A 21,843-nucleotide genomic window follows, 5' to 3' on the forward strand; every position below is an offset into this window, starting at 1 on the left:
CTCAGGAGGCTGAGGCAGGAGGATGGCAAGTTCAAAGCCATCCTGGACAACTTAGTGGGACCATCAGCCACCCTTTCTCAAAACAAAAAAATAAAAAAGGCTGAAGCTGGGTGCAGTGGTGCACTATAATCCCAGCAACTTGGGAGGATGAGGCAGGAGGATAGCAAGCTCAAAGCCAACCTCAGCAACTTGGTGAGACCCTGCCTCAAATTTTTAAAAAATTAATAAAAAGGGCTTGGAATGTGGCTCAGTGGTTCCATTCCCCAGTACTACAAAAATAAGTCAATAAATCATAAAATTGAATCAACAATCTGATCCCCTACCACACTTGACATTTTGTCCTGACCCTTCTCTGGTCACTGTTTTTCTATCCTTCAGGCACAATAAATCATTGTCCCCATGTCAATAGCCATCATCCCATCTAGTCAGAAAAGAGTTTGAGTTGCTGCCAACACTGGCGAGGTGACTTTTGTCACACTCCATCCAGCCCCATCCTGGCTTACTTGGGCCATCCATGTCCTGTTTCCCCTTGGTGTGTTCTGCAGGGCTTCTCAAGCTGACCTACAAAGTTCTCCAAAGCCACTCTAGCTGAGCCCACTATGCACTCGGAAAAACACACCCAGGCACACACAGACCACACAACCCCATCAGCAGTGCAAGCAGGATGAAGGCCAAGAATTTGGGAATCAGGACATGGTCCTTATTCCAGATCTTCTTTTCTTTTCAGCAAATCACAGCTCAATTCAACCATTTTTCTGTTTGGCATATGGGGAGGGAGATGAAGCCTCTAATTCTTAGTTATATGAGAAAGACAAAGTTAAAGTATGTGAAAGGTACAACCTCAAATTAAACTCTCCGTGAGATTAATGATGACAAAATGAATAGGCCTTTTGAAGTAAGTTAAGTGAAGCCCAAGGGATTGAAGATACCATGACGAGAAGAGAAGCCAGCCCTGGGATACAGGGTAGTATGAGTCAAAAGCACTCAGCTTTAAAAGCCCTGTTACCTTGCAACAGGGGCCAGCAGAGAATAGGAGGGAGAGGGATTGGAAGCCAAGTTAGGGGAACTTACTAGACTGGTGACTCATACCGAAGCTTCATCCCTGGGCAAGACCAGCCTAGAGGGTGGGTGTAGCAAGCAGCCCAGTCTTAACAAGCTGGACCAGTGCAGCAATGCAGGAAAAGCAAAATGCCTACCAACCAGGCAGGCTCAGAGCAGGGAACAGGGCCCTGACACGTGGGGAAACAGGACTGGAGGAGGGCATGGATCTGGAGTACTGGAGAGGCAGCAAATCTAGGTTTTGTGGGGCTTAAGGCAGAAGTCGGCCCTACAGCCTGAACCAGAGCAGTGGGGAAATAAAGAGTTGAAGGGAACACTGTTCCAAAGATGCCCCCAAAGGACCTGGAGCTGGGCATGGTGGCACAGGCCTGTAATCCCAGAGGCTCCGGAGGCTGAGCCAGGAGGATCGTGAGTTCAAAGCCAGCCTCAGCAAAAGTGAGGCACTAAATAACTCAGTGAAACCCTGTCTCTAAATAATGTATTTTATTTAGGGCCAGGGATGTGGTTCAGTAGAGCACTGAGTTCCAGGTCCACTGGGTGTTTCAAAGCCCACCAGCGTCTGGGAGAGTTTAGGACCCTACAGGTGTGACAGTATGACTGTTTCTACTGACAGGAGCAAGAAGTCTTCAACTTCCTCCCAAACCCATTGGGAAAGGTCAGATAGTGGAGCCAATCAAAGGTTCTACTTCAAGGTGCTGGGAGAGGCCACAGGCAAGAACTGATCCAGAGGAATCCCAGCATGTATCACAGCCTTCACTCACATAAATCTCACACATCACAAAGTGGTCTAACCCTTGAAGAGACTCCTTGGGACACATGAAGTAGCCTATTGTTGCAGTATGAGGGAAAGAGAGAAGCTCCTAGGACATGGAGTGATGTGAATGGTAACGGAACTGAATAAGAGGTAGAGTTAGGAAGGAAGAAGAGGAGAGTTTATTTCAGAACAAGCTGGTCCAGCCCTATCGGTGGTGATTTGTCTCTGCTAATAGCTCAGGGTAGGGTGAGATTTGGGAGGTTGTTGCATGCTGAATAGAAGGTTCTATAGGGGCAGGTTTCCTTCAAATGGAACCACTACAGCCCTGACAATAAGACCAAGTGCACAGAAGGGTGACCTTGACTAGGACTGTCAGAGGTCTCCAGTGTGGAGAATCTGCTTACAGGCCAAGTCTGAGCCCCAGATTCAAGTCTAGGTTCTAAGAATTGTTAACAGTCTGAGCAAGTCCTCTGTGGCTTTTTTTTTTTTTTTTTTTTTTTTTTTTTGAGCCTTGGTTTTCAGAAACTTGGGATTTACAAGGGCATTACTGGGAAGATTATACTGAAAAATGCAAGCAGGGTTCTTGCACAGAACCTGACACTGGAAGCCCTCAGTAAATATTTGTAGTAGTAATGTATTCAGATCAAGATGCCATATGGAGGTTGCAAATGTAGCTCGGTGGTAGAAACTTGCCTAGCATTTGTGAGGCTCGGGTTCAATGCCCAGGCAAAAAAAAAGGAAGGAAGGAAGGAACAGATAAACAAACAAACAAACTGGGTTCTATACCCAGCAAAAAAAAAAAAAAAGGGGGGGAGAGAGGAAGAGAGGGAGGGAAGGAGTAAAGAAAAGGAAATGCCTTGTGAAATCACTTTGAGAGCTTACCACCATCTGTACCAGGCATAAAACAGCCATCAATGAAAAACAAAACAAGAAAATAGAAAAAGCAAAGGACATGGTCATACTCAAGAACGAGATAAATAGCTCATGGACCAGAAATTCTGAATAATAAAGGGAGGTGGAAGCAGGTGATGGTGGGCCCCAAGGACATTGGTTGACTGGGTCACCAGGTCAGACATTTTGATCTTTCTTTTTAATGCCTTTGTAGATTACATAGTTATCATTTGCATCAATAACCTCCCTCCACACAGAGAGCTAGCTCCTCAAGCCCAGAAATTGGGCTTTCCTCATCTTTATATCTTATGGGCTTGTCCTAGTGCCAGGTGTCTGATCTCTTTTTTTCAATAAGAGGCAAAGAGAAGGAAAAGGCTGGTGGAAATTTTTATGACGTCACAAATCAGATGGATTTTCTGCTTTTAAAATCTGTCCTAATTTAATCTCGCCTTAATCCGTATAAGATATATGATTAGGTCCATCAATGATAATAATCAGTAAAAGTAGTCTAACTGTGGGTATATCATCCTGTGCATGGAGCATGAACTAAATATCTCATTTTTCAACAGGTCACTGTGACACCATACAAACAATCTGTTTCGGTGCATTTCAACCCCTTGTCTTTATAAAGGCAATAGTCTTCTCTTTACCTCCCTTCTTTCTAGGGACATGGATAGACATATGGGAACTTTAGAAAAAGTCCTGACAAAATGGTTTAGAATATCAATTGCTTCATCCCAGGATCAAAATGTTTTCATTTCTTTTGTTCATTCTTCTGTTCCAGACCTCACATTCCAGTCAGCAAACTAGTGGTTGCAGAATCCTATGACACTTATATCAATAGAAGTTTCCAAGTAACAAAAGAAATTATAAGTGAATGTAAAAGTAAAGGTAGGTGGTATTATTTTGGACTCCATATTTAAATATGTCACCATTTCTCTATCATGGCTAATAGGGCTACTCAAGATGCTTGCAGTTTCTTCGACAGACTTGCTTAATAGGAAAGAAATATATTTCTAGGTCTCTTCTAAATTCTTTGACATTGAATTTGTAATATTCTCTGAGTACCTAAAATGATAGGAATCCCAGAGTAACACACTAGACTTAATTACTTATATTTAATAACTTAGATTCTGCACTATCATTGGCCATTTGGCGCCTTACCAAGAGGACTCCCCATTGCAATTTCCAGAAGGTCTCTAGAATAACACTGTTTGCCTATAATTGACCAGAGAGCATGGACATTCATATATAAAACCATCTACACAAGCTAACCATTGGTAGCACACACCAGTAATCCCAGCAGCTCGGGGGGCTAAGGCAGTAGGATCAGGAGTTCAAAGCCAGTCTTAGCAAAATAGTAAGACCCTAAACAACTCAGCAAGACCTTGTCTCTACATAAAGTATTTAAAAGAGCTGGGGATGTGGATCAGTGGTAACTACCCCTGTGTTCAATCCCTGTTAAAAAAAAATAAACAGAAAAAATAAACATCTACCCAAACACATGTATTAGCCATGCTGCCACCAAGAGACGGGTATGTAAGGCTCAAGTCTGTTTGCTGTTACATTTTCCAAAGATTGGGTTCAAATATTTAATATTTCTGACTGACTGTTGACTATAAATTTCAAGCTAATTTATTTATATTCATAGAACAAAAACTATAATTATGTGCACAAAAATGTTGACAATAGATAGCCCTGAGCAACAGTAGATGGTTGTCCATCTACTATTTCCATTATCACTCATAAGCTGCTCACTACCATGAAGGTAAACAGCATGTGCTAATAGCCAGGAGGTCTCCAGTGCTCACAATTCTCTAGTGGCAACATTTCACTCTGTGTTAGAAGGGCTGGCCCAGGGGCCCTGTAGATGTAGAGGACTTCTGCTTCTTGATTCTCATGGTGGTTACACACAGTTATGCACGTGGGAGAGTGACACAGAACTATATACTCATACACAGTGACTGCCTGGTGAGCCAAATAAGCCAGGCAGATTGTAACTGTGTCCATCTCCTGGTTTTGAAGGTGTAGTAGTGTAGTATGCCTGGGTTTGATCCCCAGCGCGCGCGCACACACACACGTAAAAAAAAAAAAACCCTCAAGAGTTGATAGTGTAGCATGGTTATGAACAATGTAACCACTAGGGAAGGCTTCATGAGACCTCCATTGTGTGTATATATGTATGTATGTATGTGTAACCTCCTGTAGATGAATCTATAATTCTATAAAAAAAAATTTCCCTTTTTCTTTTATTTATTTTGGTCCTGGAAATCAAACCCAGGGTTATATGCATGCTAGGCAAGTATTCTGCAACTGAGCTGTATTCCAAGCCCCTTTTTAAATTTTTTAAATAAACATAATAAATATGTTTTATGGGTTACAATATGATATTTAAATACATGTATACAATGTATAATGATTTAATCAGGGTGATTAACTTTTCCCCTCTCCTTAAATATTTACCATTTCTTTGTGTTGTTTATAATTATTTTAAGACAAAAAGTTGGGTGTTTTTGTTTTTGTTTTTTAAATAATGAAGAATTTTCAAAGTGTTGCTTGGCTGGGCAAATTGCCTTTTTTTTTTTTTTTTTTTTTTTTTTGAAGTGCTGGGGATTAAACCCAGGGGTGCTTTACCACTGAGCTACATACATCCTAAATTATATATTTTTTTTCTTTTTTGAGATAGGGTCTTGCTAAGTTGCTGAGGATCTGGCTAAGTTGCCCAGGCTGGCTTGCAGCTTGCAGTTCTCCTGCCTCAGCCTCCTTGGGATTACAGGCTTGCTCCACCCTGCCTGGTTTTATCTTCTTTTTGAGAATGTTGATCCCTCCCCAGAACATGAATCTTCCAGAATTTACAAAGTTTACATATGTCTTTATAGAAATGGCCTTCCCATTCTTTGCCTTTGTCCCCAGGAAATAACATTCTGATTGTGGCCCATGCATCTTCCCTTGAAGCATGTACCTGTCAGCTGCAGGGCCTGTCACCTCAGAATTCCAAGGACTTCGTACAAATGGTCAGAAAGGTAATTCAGTCTTGAACTTATGGGACTCATGGTGCCTAGTAGTTTAATAAGACTTCAGCGACTGGCTTTTGGCTCATTATTTGAAGCATGTATTTATGCTGAGCTAGGAAGATTCACTTATTGATTTACTCAGCCAAGACGCATTGAGTGGGACTCTGTAAAGCACTTTATTAGATCTTGTGTAAGAGAAAAAGATGTGTTAACAACAATTCCAGCTTCTCAGAGCTAACATTTAGGAAGCAGCTAAGAATTACAAGCAATGAGGGACCTTGGAGTGGATAAGGAGAGTTAGTCTAACACAGCTGAAAGCTTAGCTAGGTGAGCGGTTCTAGCAAGCCTGCAGGCCAAGGAAAGCAACAAGTGATGGTGGTCGGGCCACAGGCAAACCCAGTAATAAGACAAAACCCCAAGTGGTTGACCTGTACATCTGAATTCTTCCTTTTTGTGCCTATAGAAAGGGTTTTTGGTCAGTCACCTACCATATAAAGCAGCTACTTCCTTTCTGTGCCACCAGAAAGGAAACTCAATTGCAATTCTCTTCTCATTTTTAAACAGATTATTTATGTGTCCTCCCCACTAGTCTGTAAGCTGCTGGAGGGCAGGGATTATTAGAAATGTAGCTCTGGACACATATGCAAAAATATATTTTAAAATTGCCATAACAACTGATAATAGCAAGGGCAGAACTTCTGCTTTGAATGTCACAGATATGTGTGCCCCCCCCCCAAAAAAAAAGATAAAGCAAGGGTGAAACAGATGATTAAATATTAAATGATCTTTGCCATTGTGTTCAAGTACAATTTCAAAAATGTTCAAAGAAAAAAGAAATGTTCAAGGTGCCTTTTTAACTTGATGTGCAATTTGGGATTGATGTGGAATTAGGGATTAACTTCTGGAACTCAGCCTCTTGGTAGCCTCCTTATCCAAGATTTCACTTTCTGAAGTTGTAGTTACCTGTGACCAAACACAATCCAAAGATACAATGCTGCACAGTAAGATATTTTGAGAAAGAAAAAGACCACACTCATAATTTTTATTACAGTATATTGTTAGTTATTCTATTTTATCTATTATTGTTGTTAATCCCTCACTGTGCCTAATTTATAAATCAAACCTTATTATAGGTATGTACATATAGCGGGGGGAAAAAACAGCATACAGAGAGTTTGGTATTATCCAAGGTTCCAGGCATCCACTAGGGGTTTTGGAATGTATCCAAAGTGAATAAAGTGGGGTGGGATGGAATATTGTATATGTTTTGTTCTTTTGTCTCTCACTCTATCAAGCAGCAGTCTATAAACTAAAAAACTCGCAGCAGTGGATTCATGGTTTGATAGATCCTTCTGATGGATCCTGCTGCACTGTAAATACTCTTCCCTCTCATTTATCAGTTCTATTCATGTCGCTTATTGACTTTTGAAGAGGATACATTTCTACAAAGCCTCTGTTCTAGAGCCACTTTGTGTCATATCTTTGTGTCTAGGTGAAAGTTTAAGCATTGACCTTCCGTCTTCCATTTTTCCTTTTGTGCTACTCTTACTTCAGATCCCATACCTAGGCTTTTGCTCCTGTGAAGAACTAGGAGAAACTGGAATATGGCAGCTAACAGATCCCCCCATTCTTCCCCTTACTCATGGACCAACAGGGGGCTTCAACTGGAGAGAGACCTTGCTGCAAGAGTAAGCCACAGCGGGAGTGAAGAAAAGGCCTTTTGGAGAAGTCTTTGGGGTGTTTAGTAACAGTGGAAAACTCCATACCACATTCTAAATGGACAGCTCAGAACAATCTAGCATATTTTCTTTCGTGCTTAAAGTTCTTATGATGAGACTGTAAATGAAAGAAAGACATGATTCAGGGAGAAAATAAATCCATTCTCTCTGGACTCTTGCCCAGCTAACAAGGCTTTGGAGAACTGTCTTCCAAAATTGGGACACCCGCTGCAGCAGATGCTGTTGTCCCCCTTCCGCCTATGCATGGCTAAGGAGCCTCACTCCTCCCCAAAGGAGCTGCCGGCCTGCTCTATGGAAGGATGCAAGAGGAAGGAGTATGCCCAGAATGCAGTTGGGGGGCAGGGGTTTCTCTGAACTCCATTTTTAAGATAGGCAAAGCTGAGGAATCCTTTTAAAGTTATTAGAAAACATGCCCCCAAAGGATGGTCCTTAGGTCACACATCAAATTCCACCCTCAGCAGACTCCATACACCAGTGTTGCTGGATCAAGACACCTGCTGGAGGACTCTAACATTTACCCTGGTACTGCCACATTTTCTCCAGAGCAGCTGGCCCTTCTTGCTTCTATCTGTGAAATGGGGAAACAAAGCATTTTTGCTCTCAATGTGCTTTTACTTCATGTGGAAGATACATGTGACATGTTCATTGGTAGGTGCAGAAAGCTTGCAAACTATAAAGAGAATTGGAATTTCCATATCACAGTCTAATGAGCCACAGCAATTCTAAATCACCAAAATTTGCTAGTCTTTGCCCCCTAGACTATGCTACTATGCTAACTAGTTAAGGATGTTGACATTTTGAAAGAATATGTTCAATAAATTATTTGAATAATCAAGAAGCTCATACTGTGCAATATGAATATCTTTATAAACCACACCAAGGGCCAGGTTGTTGGATACTTATAGTACCTTTTAACCGTAACAGAACATCCACAAATGCACCACTTATACCAGGGATGTATAATGAAGTCAGGGAACTAATCTCAATGCTGACAGTCACAATGCACTGCTACTTGTGCTGTCCCTTTTTTGTTTGTTTTTCTATGGTAATTTAAAATATAGAGGAGGTAGGGCCACTTGAAGAAAATTAGAGAACCACATCCTGTGGTTTCTTTTATACCTACTTCCCATATTTAAAGGGAGTTTATTTAAAAGAAAAAATGAATGACAATCAAACCAAAACATCCATGATCAATGTCTATTTAATTGTGTGATTAGCTGACTATTAGGGCCACAGACAATGGTCTGGTATGGAATAGTTCATTGTGTAGAATTTGTGTACAAAGTGAAATCCCAGCCATTTGAAGGGAACAATAGTGTAAAGCAAATCTATCCATGTTGTAGAATAAGTTTTAAAACCCAGACTCATAAAATATATGACAAATAAAAACAGACCTATGCTGGTAATTAAAATTGAAATTTGATGACCCCTGGAAAGAAGAGGAAGTGAAAGGTTGCTGGCAATATGTGTTAATCCGGGAAAGGGTTCTGGTTGCATTTTTAAAAGACACTTAGAGAAATATGTCACGAAATCTACATTTGAAGAAACGGATTGTGATTTCTTTTAGCATTTCACAAATACCTATCAACTTTTGGACATAAAAATAACCCTTTGGTGACATATTAGTATGTTTTAACCTTAAAAATAACTGAGAGGGAAATATCCCATTACAGTTCTTAAAAAAGAAAAGTCACACTATAGCTAATGTAGTGTCCCTGGTATTTGTAATGAAGTGAATCCACCATTTAATCAGGTCTATAATATTTATTGGATTCTCCACAGGTTTCCCTGGGCTTGAGTGCTCAGAATATGCTTGAATACTTCACATCAGATTTCCTTGACACTTTGAAGTGTGCCCTAGACAGTGTCTTTACTTGTGTAAAATAGAGTTCAGAATAGGTTATCCTCTCCATCTCCCTCAGTTGTCTTAGTCCTATGATGTCCTGATAAATCAGCTTGACTGGGCTGCATTCCAATGTCCTTAGTCTAATACAAACACAGCCTTAGGCAACTGCCTACCTGAGCCAAAGGAAGCAGAGATCTAAAACAATTTTCTGAATAATTTAGGTAGAGAACCCTGAGTACAAGAAAGAGTTTATTCCCCTGCTTTAACTATCCAAATTGCTTATCAAAATGGCTGAATAATCTGAATTCACATTAAAATCTCTTTGCACAATTACCTATTAAAAAATTTAACTATGGACTCCAACTAAGGAATTCTTTAGAAATAATATTGAATCTATGTGTAATGAAAGAAACAACAATATTACCAGATTTCATATTCATACACAAATTCTAAGTTGACATTACAACCTTAAGTTGTAGCTGGTTCTTTTTGATCTGAGATTGATGCTTATTAGAATAAATGACCTGTAAGGGAAAGATTAAAAAAAAAAAAGGGAGGAAATGCCAGAAAAGAATAATCAAATGGTTTCTTATACAAAAGAAAAAAAAAATTAATGTAGAAAGCTATCTGAAATAAACTAGAGGAAATGAAATTAACTAAAGGATTTAATCTGGGATTACAAATCTGAAACCGTTTTCTGCTTCTACAAATGTGTCACATCAATCTGCTAATGCCCCAGTATTATTCATAGATAGGGCTTTGTTTTCCACGGTTTTAAAAATGCCACATCTATTCTGCCATGGACTAGAATAATTGGCACATTCTAATGCATAAACCACCGAGGGCTCCGTTTTCCCAGGCTCTCTCCGCCATCACTGCTTTCCTAGTGAGGAGACTCTTACCTCGCCCAGTATGGCGTTGAGATTACAGTGTTGCCCATCACATTTAGATTCCTGGAATCTAAATGGCCAATTAAATAGCCAGCTGATGGCTGAAAGGCTTGGAGGAGTTTCTACTTTTTATTTTAATTATACTTTTAACCAAAGAATTGTTTTAAAGTTATCTTATATTTGAAAGATGATTTTGCAAAAAAAAAATACAAAATAAAAAATATACCTTCTGGAGTGATATCAGTTTGGTAAGTCATCATTGATCATTTTCTTGTCTGTAGTGTTCCAGACACATATAGATTGTCTTCCTGTTGTGCATAGCATTACCATAAATGTATCTTTTCCACTTAACTAGCTGTATTCGTATTAAAATGAAGTTTCTTATTTCAATTACCTAGTGTCACTGGGAACTAATTGAACAGCTACCGGAAGAGAAGTTCCTATCTTGTTGCTTTTGTAGAAAGGGTTCCCTGTATGGTCAAAGGAAAGCATTTCTCCGTAACCTAGGCACTTGGCAATGCCAGTGTTTAATTTAAAAGTAGTGATGAATTGCTCTTTTGAATTTACTCTGAGTAATGCATGTGTTGGAATACAGATGAACCTCCGTTTAATTTTCACAGAAATCAGCACAGTCAACTGTACCGAATCTTCATGAAGTTAGATAATAAGGCTGGGATGATTTGCATTTAAATTGTAATCCAGCACATGTGTGAGAAAGAAGAGGCGCTTGGCTGACAAGGCTGCTTTAGAGGGAGGGGAGACAGGCGGAGGAGGGCAGGAAAAAGAGCGATTGAACATCTATTTAGGTTAATGTTCATGTTACAAAGGTGATGGGGGATATTTTGGTAGGTGACAGCAGATGCTTTCCATTTTTAAATGTAGGATTAAAATTGGATTTGGTTCTCTTTAATACTTCCACATATTGAATTTTCCTTGGGAAGTGACTAGTTATACTGAAAATTCAAGGAAAGGGGGAAAAAGATTTCCTCTACATGCAAAGAGAATAACTTGATTTTAAATACATGTAATATTAGGTTTGATGTATGTAGGCTTAAAATTATAGTGATGAGTAGTCAAACTTAATATGCAATCATTCCTTACAAATATTTTATTCTGTACCACTTAGCTGCCATTACTCACACAAAAATCAGAATTTTGCAGCTGTTCAACTATTCATGGACTTTGTACAGGATACATATGTGTAATGAAAAATGTGTACTGGTTCTTTCTTTAATTGCCACTCAAGACGGGAATAAGATCCCAGAGCCTTTTGGTTAATGCATAGACCATCCTAAACCTGCTATTTTGGGGAGGCAATTGAGTTCTTTCTCACTTATTAAAAACTCTTGTATCATTTTTTTTCCTATGTGATTCAAGTGTATTTATTTAAAAAAAAAAAGTTTGTAATTATAAAAAAGAAAACCTCATTTAACTGTATTGCCAAATTTCTTGTCCACTACCCAAGCACACATGCTTTCCTGGCTGAGAGCTGTCCCCTCCTGATACAGCTATGGCACTGTTGTAATTAGTTCTTTCCATTCCAGGAGCATCTCCATTGAAATGGTTCATAGATGATTTAATAAAGAGAAACTGTGTCCTCAGTCAATCCAGAGCAATCTCATATTAAATTCTGAATGGCATCTATTCCTATCCTATTCTCAGATGTTATTGTGGTCATTATTATTTCATAAGTGTCCATTAAGAGTGTGATTCTTCTCTCACAGGGCCTGAGGGACACTTACTGCTAATTGACTGAAGGGCAAACATGCTCCAGCAGCTCTGAGGGTCTCAGGTCCCTTTTGGTCAGGCACTAAGTCTCTGAGTCATCCAGACTGGTGAGGTGAAAATCCAGCCATGAATGAAACAGCAAGCTTCGAAATGCTTCCACTGCCCCCAAATATCTCTCCTTCTACAATCCTAGGTTCATGGTGGAGGGCCCTTTAGCAAAAGGCAAAATAACAAGAGAAAAGCATATAGATTTAAGTTTTCCACAATATGAAAACTTCATCAGGAAATGAAGACCCAAAGAAATTGTTAGGCTTAAGTATTTTGATGCTAAGTTTGATAAAGAGTGAGCAAACACGAAGAAATATGATAAAGAGTATGATCTAATGGTAATGGAGTTAGAAAAACGGCACTGCCTGTTTGGATTCCTCCCAGTTTTGTCCTTTTGTCTTCAGAGATAAGGGTGCTTCTTTCAGCCGGATATAGGGAGGACATGAGCATCTATTTCAGGTGGAGGTCAGAGAATCCTCCCTAGGTTTTATGACCTGCTTCAGGGGAGAAGAACAGGAGGTGAGGGGGTGTCAAAGGGACCTTCCTGCTTCTGCCATTTGTGTCAAATCTTTCAGCTTTAAACATACCCTATATCTAAGTGCCGTATTTTGGGAGTAGCATGTCCTGAGTCCCATGGGACTCTTCATTCCTCTCCAACAGCCAACTCAAGGAGGTTCACCAGGTCTGATCCATTCAGGAAGAATTTGGGTAACAGAGAGGGCAAATCCAGCTCAAACTTGGTTCTCCACCACTACAATCCATGGAATCTATAATCAACGAAATTATATGTTAAGCTAACAAGATTTTAAAATAAGCCTGGAATGCAAATTTGTACTGGGGATATGAATACAGATTTTCATTGTTATTACAACCATCTACTGCCCTGGCACGGTTTACTTCCTGAGGAAACATAACAGCTAATGTTGGTGTCTGACAAAAGATCAGGCTGTGTTTAGCCTTCTGGCTGGTTCTCAGTCATACTCTGCCTGACAGATTCCCAAACTCATTTCCCCCTTTGGTGATGTTCGTAAAGGCTGCTTACACATCCAGAGAAAATCAGTCAATGTACTTTGGATTTGTTTAAGCTTAAATCAGCAAAATGTGTAATGTGTTGCTGCTGTTGTTCTTGAAAGTTGTTTAAGGACCAAAAAAATAAACACACACACACACACACACACACACACACACACACACACACACATTTCTTCTGAAGAAACATCATACTTCATTTTACCAGAACTACACATGTGAAATACAGAGGACTTGTCTCTGGCTGTGGAGAGAGATCATGTCTTACTTAGCTTCCTGGCCACCATTCTGTCCTTAGGGCAATCCACAGGGCTGTGTGTCTCTGGAGAAGAACATCCTGTTGTAGTAAGAAACATTCCTGAGTCGCAGAGCTGGGCAGTGATCCTAGCTTGACTGTTTTGTACATGCCTTCTACTTATTTCACCTGTAAAATAGGCACAATAATGATTTTTTTGCCAGTGTGATTGTGAGACTCAAGTGGGATAATGAATAAAATACTTAGTTGTACATGCTAATGACAATAAAAGACTACATACTAATAAGAAATTAATTTCTTTGCTAAGGCCAAAATAGGATCCCACATGGAGCCCTTCCATTTGGCTATGGGGAATATCAGGGATGAGAAATAAAACAGCTTCTTTTATATGGTCATTGCTTTACCATCTCCCCTTAAGTGAGTTTCTGTAGTAAGAGAAAAATAGTAACAGGGTGTGTTGGTTGAATTCTGTGGTTTGTTTAGAAAGCTGCCTGACTGATTAACCTTCCCTTTGGTACAACTCTTTTTAATTTAAACAACAAATTGTTCATTTGATTCTCATAACAATTTTACAAGGTAAGGAGACCAGGGATTGTTAATTCATGGTATAAAAGAAACTAAGATATTGAGGTTGTGGACTAGTTCATCATTCTGTGATCTTTATTGGATGCTATATCTTAGCAGGCTGGTACACTGGAGCTATAGTGGCAAAGAAGAAAGCAGGGCACATAAATGAACAAGATAATTATAGACTTTGATAGATGATGTTTAGGAAGTAAAGTGGGTACATGACAGAGAGTAATTTTGGAGCAGGGGGAATTTTCTTGGAGAGGATGGTCAGAAATGATGTCCCTGAGAGGCAACCATTAAACCAGCTGATCAGGGAACTGGTCATGGCAAGAACTATACAAGGAGGGTTTCAGGAAATGACAAGTGCAGAAACCCCCCAGGTCGGAAGGAAGTGGCTGAATTAGAACAGAAGAGGTTGGGGAATGAAAGCATAGTGAGCATGACAGAAAGTCGGGGGAGACAGGCTAGACAGTGGCTGATCCAACAGCATAGAGTCTTATAGACCAGGGGTCGGTCAATTGAATCTCACCTATGAGTAGAACCCTGCCTATAGCCTGTCTTTGTATAGCTCACAAGCTAAGAATTTAACAAAAGAACAATAGTATTTCATGACGTGATAATTATATGAAATTGGAATTCTAGTATAGTTTTATTGGAATGCAGCTTTCTTTATTCATGGCCACATTGCCTGTAGCTGCTATGAGGATACAAACACATAGTTAAGTAGTAAAAATATTTACAATATTTACTACTTTGCCCTTTGTAGAAAGAGTCTGTGACCTCTAATGCTGATCATAGTAAAACATTCAGATTTTATTCTAAGTTCACAGAATCTGGACCCAAACCAATTTACTTGACATAACAAATTCATAGATTGGGGTGTCCAGAGACTGGCACAGTGACAGCCAGCATTTTTTAAGCCCTTGTATTTATCAGACACTTAAGTACTGTGTAAATTCTGATCTTCTTGACACTCATATTCAGTAGATACTAGTCCCTGATTTATGAAAGAAGAAACTGAGTCTTAGAAAGATGCAATAACTTGCCCAGAATCTCATGACTAAGAAATGTTGGAGCTGAGATACCAACTCATCCGTCTGGTTCCAGAATATTTTTTAAAATATTTTAAAAATATTTTTTAAAGAAGCTGCTTATGAGCTGGGCATGGTGGTGCATTCCTGTAATCCCAGCGGCTCAGGAGACTGAGACAAGAAGATCGTGAGTTCAAAGCCAGACTCAGTAACAGTGAGTCCCTAAGCAACTCAGTGAGACCCTGTCTCTAAATAAAATACAAAATAGGACTGGGGATGTGGTTCAGTGGTTGAGTGCCCCTGAATTCAATCCCTGGTACCCCCTCGCAAAAAAAAAATAAAAGATGCTTATGGTGGTGCACACCTGTAATCCTAATGGCTCTGGAGGCTGAGGCAGGAGGATGCAAATTCAAAGCCAGCTTCAGCAACTTGTTGAGGCCCTAAGCAACTTATTGAGACCTTGTGTCAAAATAAAAAAGGGTTGAGGATGTGTCTAGTGGTTGAGTATCCCTGGATTCAATCCCTGGTATCAATATTTATACACACACACACACACACACACACACACACACACACAAACATGCACACATATACACACATATTTTTAAAGAAAATTTCATGAAAACATTTCAAAAGGCTGAAAAATCTGGGAAATTCTTGGGTTTTTAGAACACAGATGTGAGACCCAACTTTCCTCAAACCCCATCTACAGAGAAAGCCACTAAGGCTGGCCACCTCTCCAGGAAGACCTCCATGAGCTGGTACCCGAAGGTGACCCCTGCTGTTCTGTGATATATTCACCTGAACCACAAATTCCTTTTGAAATCCTTTCTTATCTGAATTGTTTCCAGAATGATTTATTTGATTATATTAAAGTTTCCACTTCCACTGAAGCCCAGGTTCACAGTGGTTGGATTTCTAGGCAGAAGCTTTAAGAGCAAACAAAACTTAGTTGTCTCTTTCCTTTCCAAGCAAATCCAACCTACTGTGGATTCTGTGGGGCTGAGATGCTGCCCAGCCATCTAGGTCTGTAGATTCATGTAGGTCCTGTATGCACCACACTGCAGGGTGCTCTGGGAACTGTATTTAATTCAAACCTCCCATCACCTTAGGCTGTCTACCTATTTTGTAGATGAAAAACATAATTCTAAGAGGTAAATGATGTGCAGCTGAGAGTGACAAAGCCCAGGTGACCAGCCCATCTCTGCCCCCATGTTTATGCCACTAAGTTTTGCTGCTCCTAGAAAATTTTTTTCTGAATCAATAACTAATTTCAAAGGCTGCTGGTCTAACTTAGAAACTCCATGGTAAGTTTTACAACAGTGCTCAAAGAATCCCACCCCAGGTGTGAATTCGCAGCAGCAGCATCTTCAGGGAAATGAGGTGAGTCCATCTCTCTCTCTGGCCTTGGGAAAGGCCATGGTTCTCTACAAAAGCCATGAAAGGTCAATAAGAAAGTTTAGGCCTCTCTTGTAATTGCAACAAAAACCCCAGTGGCTTCTGCACATGGGGAAATCCCCTATTTGTTCTGACCCTTAGAATAGTGCGTCTTTAGGCTATTTAATAGATGTGCCTTTTTTCGGTTTTCCCCCCTCTGGTGACCCAGTGGACCATGGGAAATAAGACATTTACTTATTTCTCTAAACATGACCTTCTTCCACCAAAAACCAACTATTATTTCCTGTTAGTAACTGAAACATTACATTAGGATTTCATGGAATAGGGATCAAAATGACAACTTGGCAGTCAGTTGAAGGGTAGCAGAATATGCCACTTGTATTTTTTTAAAAAAGCAAAATATGTATTTACTAAGGTCTCATTCCCTCTCTACCAAGGACAACTTGGTACCAAGGACCATTACAGTCGATTTTAGTCCTTTGTTAATCCAGAGAGGGCACCAGAGGAAACTTCATAGCAAGCTTAACTAATCAGCCCTTCTTTTTTTTTTTTTTTTTAAGAGAGAGGAGGGAGAGAGAGAGAATTTTTTAACATTTATTTTTTAGTTATTGGCAGACACAACATCTTTGTTTGTATGTGGTGCTGAGGATTGAACCCGGGCCGCACGCATGCCAGGCTAGCGCGCTACCGCTTGAGCCACATCCCCAGCCCACTAATCAGCCCTTCTTGACCAACAGTTTCCCCATATATTTGCCTTCCCAAAATTTTCCACCATTCAAGACTCAAGGTCTTTGTCCTTTGTCTAGCCATTTCTCTAAAACTGCACTTTTTATTGAAAATGTTACATAGACCAGAATCCCAAGACATCTCCTTAAGAATTATTCACTCTTGCTGGGCACGGAGGCACACACCTGTAATCCCAGCGGCTCGGTAGGCTAAGCCAGGAGAATTTCGAATTCAAAGCCAGCCTCAGCAATGGCGAGGCACTGGGCAACTCAGTGAGACTCTGTCTCTAAATAAAATACAAAAAAGGGCTGGAGATGTGGCTCAGTAGTTGAGTGCCCCTGAGTTCAATCCCCAATACCAAAAAATTAAAATAAAATAAAATAAAAAAGAGCACCCTCTGTGAATTTCTCATGCATAGATGAAATATACATTATAAAAACTTATTGTTCATTTTTTCTCATATTAATCTATCTATTGTTATTGAGGTCCCAGCTAAGAATTCAGAAGGATGGGGGGAAATTGTTGTCATTGTTGTTGTTTCCCCTACAGAGTTGTGAGGACTCCCACTTACAAGGTGGTCAGTAGACACTGTTCCATTAGAAAACAGGTCACTCCTTGACCACCATGCTCCAACCTCATCTTTTCTCTCCACCCCTCTAAGCAGCCACAACCTGCTGCCTCCCCTATTGAACACACTGTGGGCTGTAGGCTGACGGAGGTTAATGAGAGTAGGAAGGACTATGCAAACCACAAGGGCATCTACTCTGCAAACCTGCCTTGCAGCATTTCCCCAGGGTCTGTCTTTAATCTCTGAGTTCAGTGGACTATTGTGGCATTAGTCAAAGTTTTCAACCAGCAGAATATCATGCCTGTAGATGAATAAGATATACTCACCATTGACCAAAATACAATTGAAAGTAAGATCTTATTTAATGCTCTGGAAAAATGATAAATCAAAGAACTTAAAGAACAGTGTTTGCTTCTCAAATGATGATGAGTCCATCCATTGTTTCATTCACTCACTCTGACACCCCATTTCAAATGAAAAAATGGTGTAAAGATTATCTCGACTGACCCAATTAATGAGAATTAATAAGCACTAAAATTCTATTTGTTTATTTTTTTCATCCACCAGATCATAAAATCCTTATATCTAAAAAAAGAAGATGTTAACCTTTCATATCTGATTAAGTGCATACAAGCTGACTAAGTTGGGAAATGGGTGGACAGACAGATGAATGGATGGATGGATGGATGGTAGATGGTAGATGGTAGATGGTAAATGGATGAAAGGATGGAAGGATGGATAAGTATGCAGATTTCAAAAAGAAGTAAATATGTGAATGGATTTGTCTTCTGATAACCATTAGAAATTGTTGCCAGATTTAGAAATATAAATTGTTCACAAAGATTGACTAAAAATTACCTAACCCTAAGTATCGAATGAACATAAGTCATATAGTCATTACAAAGTAAATTACTAGAAAAGTAAAAATAAGGATGATATCATTACATAGGGACATTTTAATACCTCCCCCCCCCCGCAGCCCCTGAACCCTTTGAGTTAGTGGACTTACCAGTACTACCCACTTGTGGTAGAACAACTTTAATCACCAACACATCACTCACGCCTCTCCACAATCAGGATGACAAATGTGGTCCTCAAAATGTTCCACCTGGAGGTGTTTGGGGGCAGCTGACTAGGAGGGGGCTCCCAGAGAAGACAAAGGAGTTGACACCATGAGGTCACAGAGCTACTCCCTCTCCCCCTTCAAAAGAAACTACTTTCCTGCATTGACTTCAGAATCTAGAGGAAGCCAACAAAGTGTTAACAGCAGCGCGGCACAATATGTGGTGGAGAGTCCTCAGCTTGCTGTCTTGGTTCCATTTGCAAGGTAAGGGCTTAGAGTGAATGCCTTTATTGTTCAGCTGACTTAATATTTTTCCACATCTACCTATCAGCCTGTCAACTGCATGCATAAGGGACCCACTGTGGAAGACATGGCAAGTAAATTTACTAAGGCTTTTAGAGCCACTTTCAAATCACAAACCCAAGAAATATTATTCCATTTGTTGAATATCTTGTTCAATTGGCTAATGGGATGGAAACGATCATTTTAGTGTGTGTCTCTGTGGGATCTCTGTCATGATAAAATGTAACAAACTTACTAGGCTCTGTCTTTAAAGGGTTTACCAGTTGAGAGAGAGAATCAGTTTTGGATTTAGAGACTTCCTTGTAATATAAGTTCTAGTCAAACAATTTAATTTCTCTACAACTCAGTTTCTGTATCTTAAAATGAAGATGATAACAATGTTTGATCTACCAAACTCCCTGGATTGTCATAAGAATTATATTTCAAATTTGAAAGCACTTTGTAATTGACTACATAACTTGTGTTTAGTTTAGAGATAATAATAAGCCTGGTGAAAATTGTGCTCATTTTACGTAAATCAGTTACATTGTACATTATTACTATAATTTGGTTTTTGAAGTATAATTCTAATGTAGCACTCTGAAAATTAATTGTCTTATACTCTATAGAACACCTGTGTCTGTAGAGAACACTGTTTAAAAATAAATATAGTACGGCCTGTTTAAAAAAAAGAAAAAAGTATGACACAGTTACCTTTTCCACTCAGGTCAAATTATTTCTCCTCAAAAGTGGAGGCAAAGGTACAGGCAATGACTCCTCGTGACCCTGAGTCTGACTGCACTGCATTGTATCCGATGCATGCAGAGGAAACCACTTAAAATCCATTGCTTAACCTTTATGTGTTTGTTTCCGAATGTTGAATCTGCAGTTCTGTATTGTCAAACACAATTACCTTTCTAAATTTGCATTCACTGTAGAATGGCATCTGAAAGATGCTATTTCAAAAAACTAGATTCCCTATTTTACACAGCATTTCAATTCCTGTTTCATGTACTTCAATTCAGTGCTTTCTTTTTGGTCCCTATATCCTGAGGCACTCAACAAGGATTCAATTTAGTAACAAATAATATTAGTTTTTTCAATAAGTGGAATAAAGAAGAATCGACGAATTCAGAAAGACTACATGTAGACAGCTAAAATTAGAACGATTTCAATTATTCTTAAGCTTAATTCCCTTTAACTGATCTTAACTTTTTCAGGCTTAAAATTATTGCCTCATTAAGAAAAAATACCTCATAAAAATAAGTTTCAAAATAAACAGCAAAACTGGTGCATTAAACTAAACTTAGGACAAGTTTTCTAGAATATAAGCTATTCAAACACCTTTTTTGGAGGGGGTGGGGGGCAGTGGGGGGGTACTCTGGTTACTTGATATTGAACTCAGGGGCACTCAACCACTGAACCACATCCCTAGTGCTATATTTAAATACTTTATTAAGAGGAAACATAGTTATTGTGTCATGCACAGTGCTGGCACATTATGTTAATTACATTTAACCTAGCAAAAATACTGAGGTAGATGTTGATATCCCCAATTTACAGATAGGGAAATTGAGGTTAAAAGAAGTTAAATAACCTGTCCAAGTTTTCATAGCCAGTAAATAGTAACATAAACATCAACCTGTAAAGCACACAGTAAATGTGTTATCTCATGAAACTTTGAATTAAGGTGTGTGTGTGTGTGTGTGTGTTGTATTATAATAGAAAATGTGTTCCTGATGTGGATTGAAAGTTTGAAAGCTACTGATTACACAGTTTGGAAGATTCAATACTGAAAAATATCCTAGTTTGAAGATTCATCCAAGGGACCATCCCAGGGCATCTATGTTCAATGGTGTTTGAACAGCTATTGTGAACTCAGGCCCAACAGAGTCCCAAATAGGGAAGGCTCCAATCATGCAGATTTCTTGTCAGTGAATCATCAATTTTGGCAAAGCAACATATTGTCAGCCTATTTCAGCAAATTAAGTGATGGGAAGATCATAGCTGCTTCTACTATACAACTTCTATGAATTTTTAGACCAAAAATAGTCCCATAATCTTGGACCCTGCCTTCTTTTCAAAGCTACTCCCGGAATAGATAATATCTAGGATGGATAAAACTCAATAAGAACGAAGTTTTCAAAATCAATTTCACTTACTTACATTGTAGACAACGAAACTATCAAATTCATCAAAATTTCATCACTGTATTCTGGCTACTTAGTGCAAGGGAGGCTGAGGAAATGTAAAGAAAAATTGCAAAACTGAACAGTTATTTTGTTCTTTTGTAATTGAGACAGCTTCTTTAATGCTATACTGAAAATCAATTGATTTTGAAAAGTCTGATTTTTTTCCACACTTACAGTTTTTTCTCTATTGATTCTACATTCAAATAATAAAACTCTCTTTAAGTAATGATCTGAACTGAAGCATATGTTTGCTTACTACCTCGTAACAGTCATGTTAATAGGGTTCTGGTTTAAGAGTTAATTCATTGTGTATTTCTGGTTTTAATTTAGTTCTAGTGTCTGTTATTTGATATAATAATTACAAAGCAAGATTAGCACCCTAGTAAAATATTTACCTCTGAAGATGTCCATTAATTTATATTTACCCATAAACTCAACCAATACCTAATATCTTATTTTGTGCTAAACCCCAATAATGTAAAATGAATGGATGGCAAACAATTTTTCCATGAGAAGTTTGTAATTTATCCACAGAGATGTACCGGTAATCAAATTAATATAAAGTAATGTGCCATGTGCTATAATAGAAGTATACGCAAAGCCTTTGGGCATCTAAAGGAGAGAATAAGTTATGGTGGGGAAGAGGAAGGCCAAGGCCTGATTGGAAATTCTGACAAAGTGATGTAATGTGAGTTCAGTCTCCAAGTTGAGTCTCAGAGGAGATAATAAGGGCATTCGAGGTCAGGAAAGCAACACAGA

General features: G+C 39.2%; 1 protein-coding gene across 3 annotated transcripts in view; it reads left to right on the forward strand.

The window, feature by feature from the left end:
- Positions 1–11,848, forward strand: part of Ubash3b (ubiquitin associated and SH3 domain containing B) — a 147,784-nt gene extending 135,936 nt beyond the window's left edge. For all 3 annotated transcript variants that reach the window (XM_005328389.4, XM_078047184.1, XM_040285394.2), the window contains 3 exons: positions 3,489–3,595; positions 5,618–5,727; positions 7,273–11,848. In XM_005328389.4, the coding sequence (XP_005328446.1) occupies positions 3,489–3,595; positions 5,618–5,727; positions 7,273–7,410 (355 nt within the window). In that variant the 3' untranslated portion in view covers positions 7,411–11,848. The remainder of the gene's footprint in view (positions 1–3,488; positions 3,596–5,617; positions 5,728–7,272) is intronic.
- The last annotated feature ends 9,995 nt before the right edge of the window (positions 11,849–21,843 follow it).

The sequence above is a fragment of the Ictidomys tridecemlineatus genome, chromosome 4 (assembly GCF_052094955.1).
Source record: "Ictidomys tridecemlineatus isolate mIctTri1 chromosome 4, mIctTri1.hap1, whole genome shotgun sequence".
Lineage (NCBI taxonomy): Eukaryota > Metazoa > Chordata > Mammalia > Rodentia > Sciuridae > Ictidomys > Ictidomys tridecemlineatus.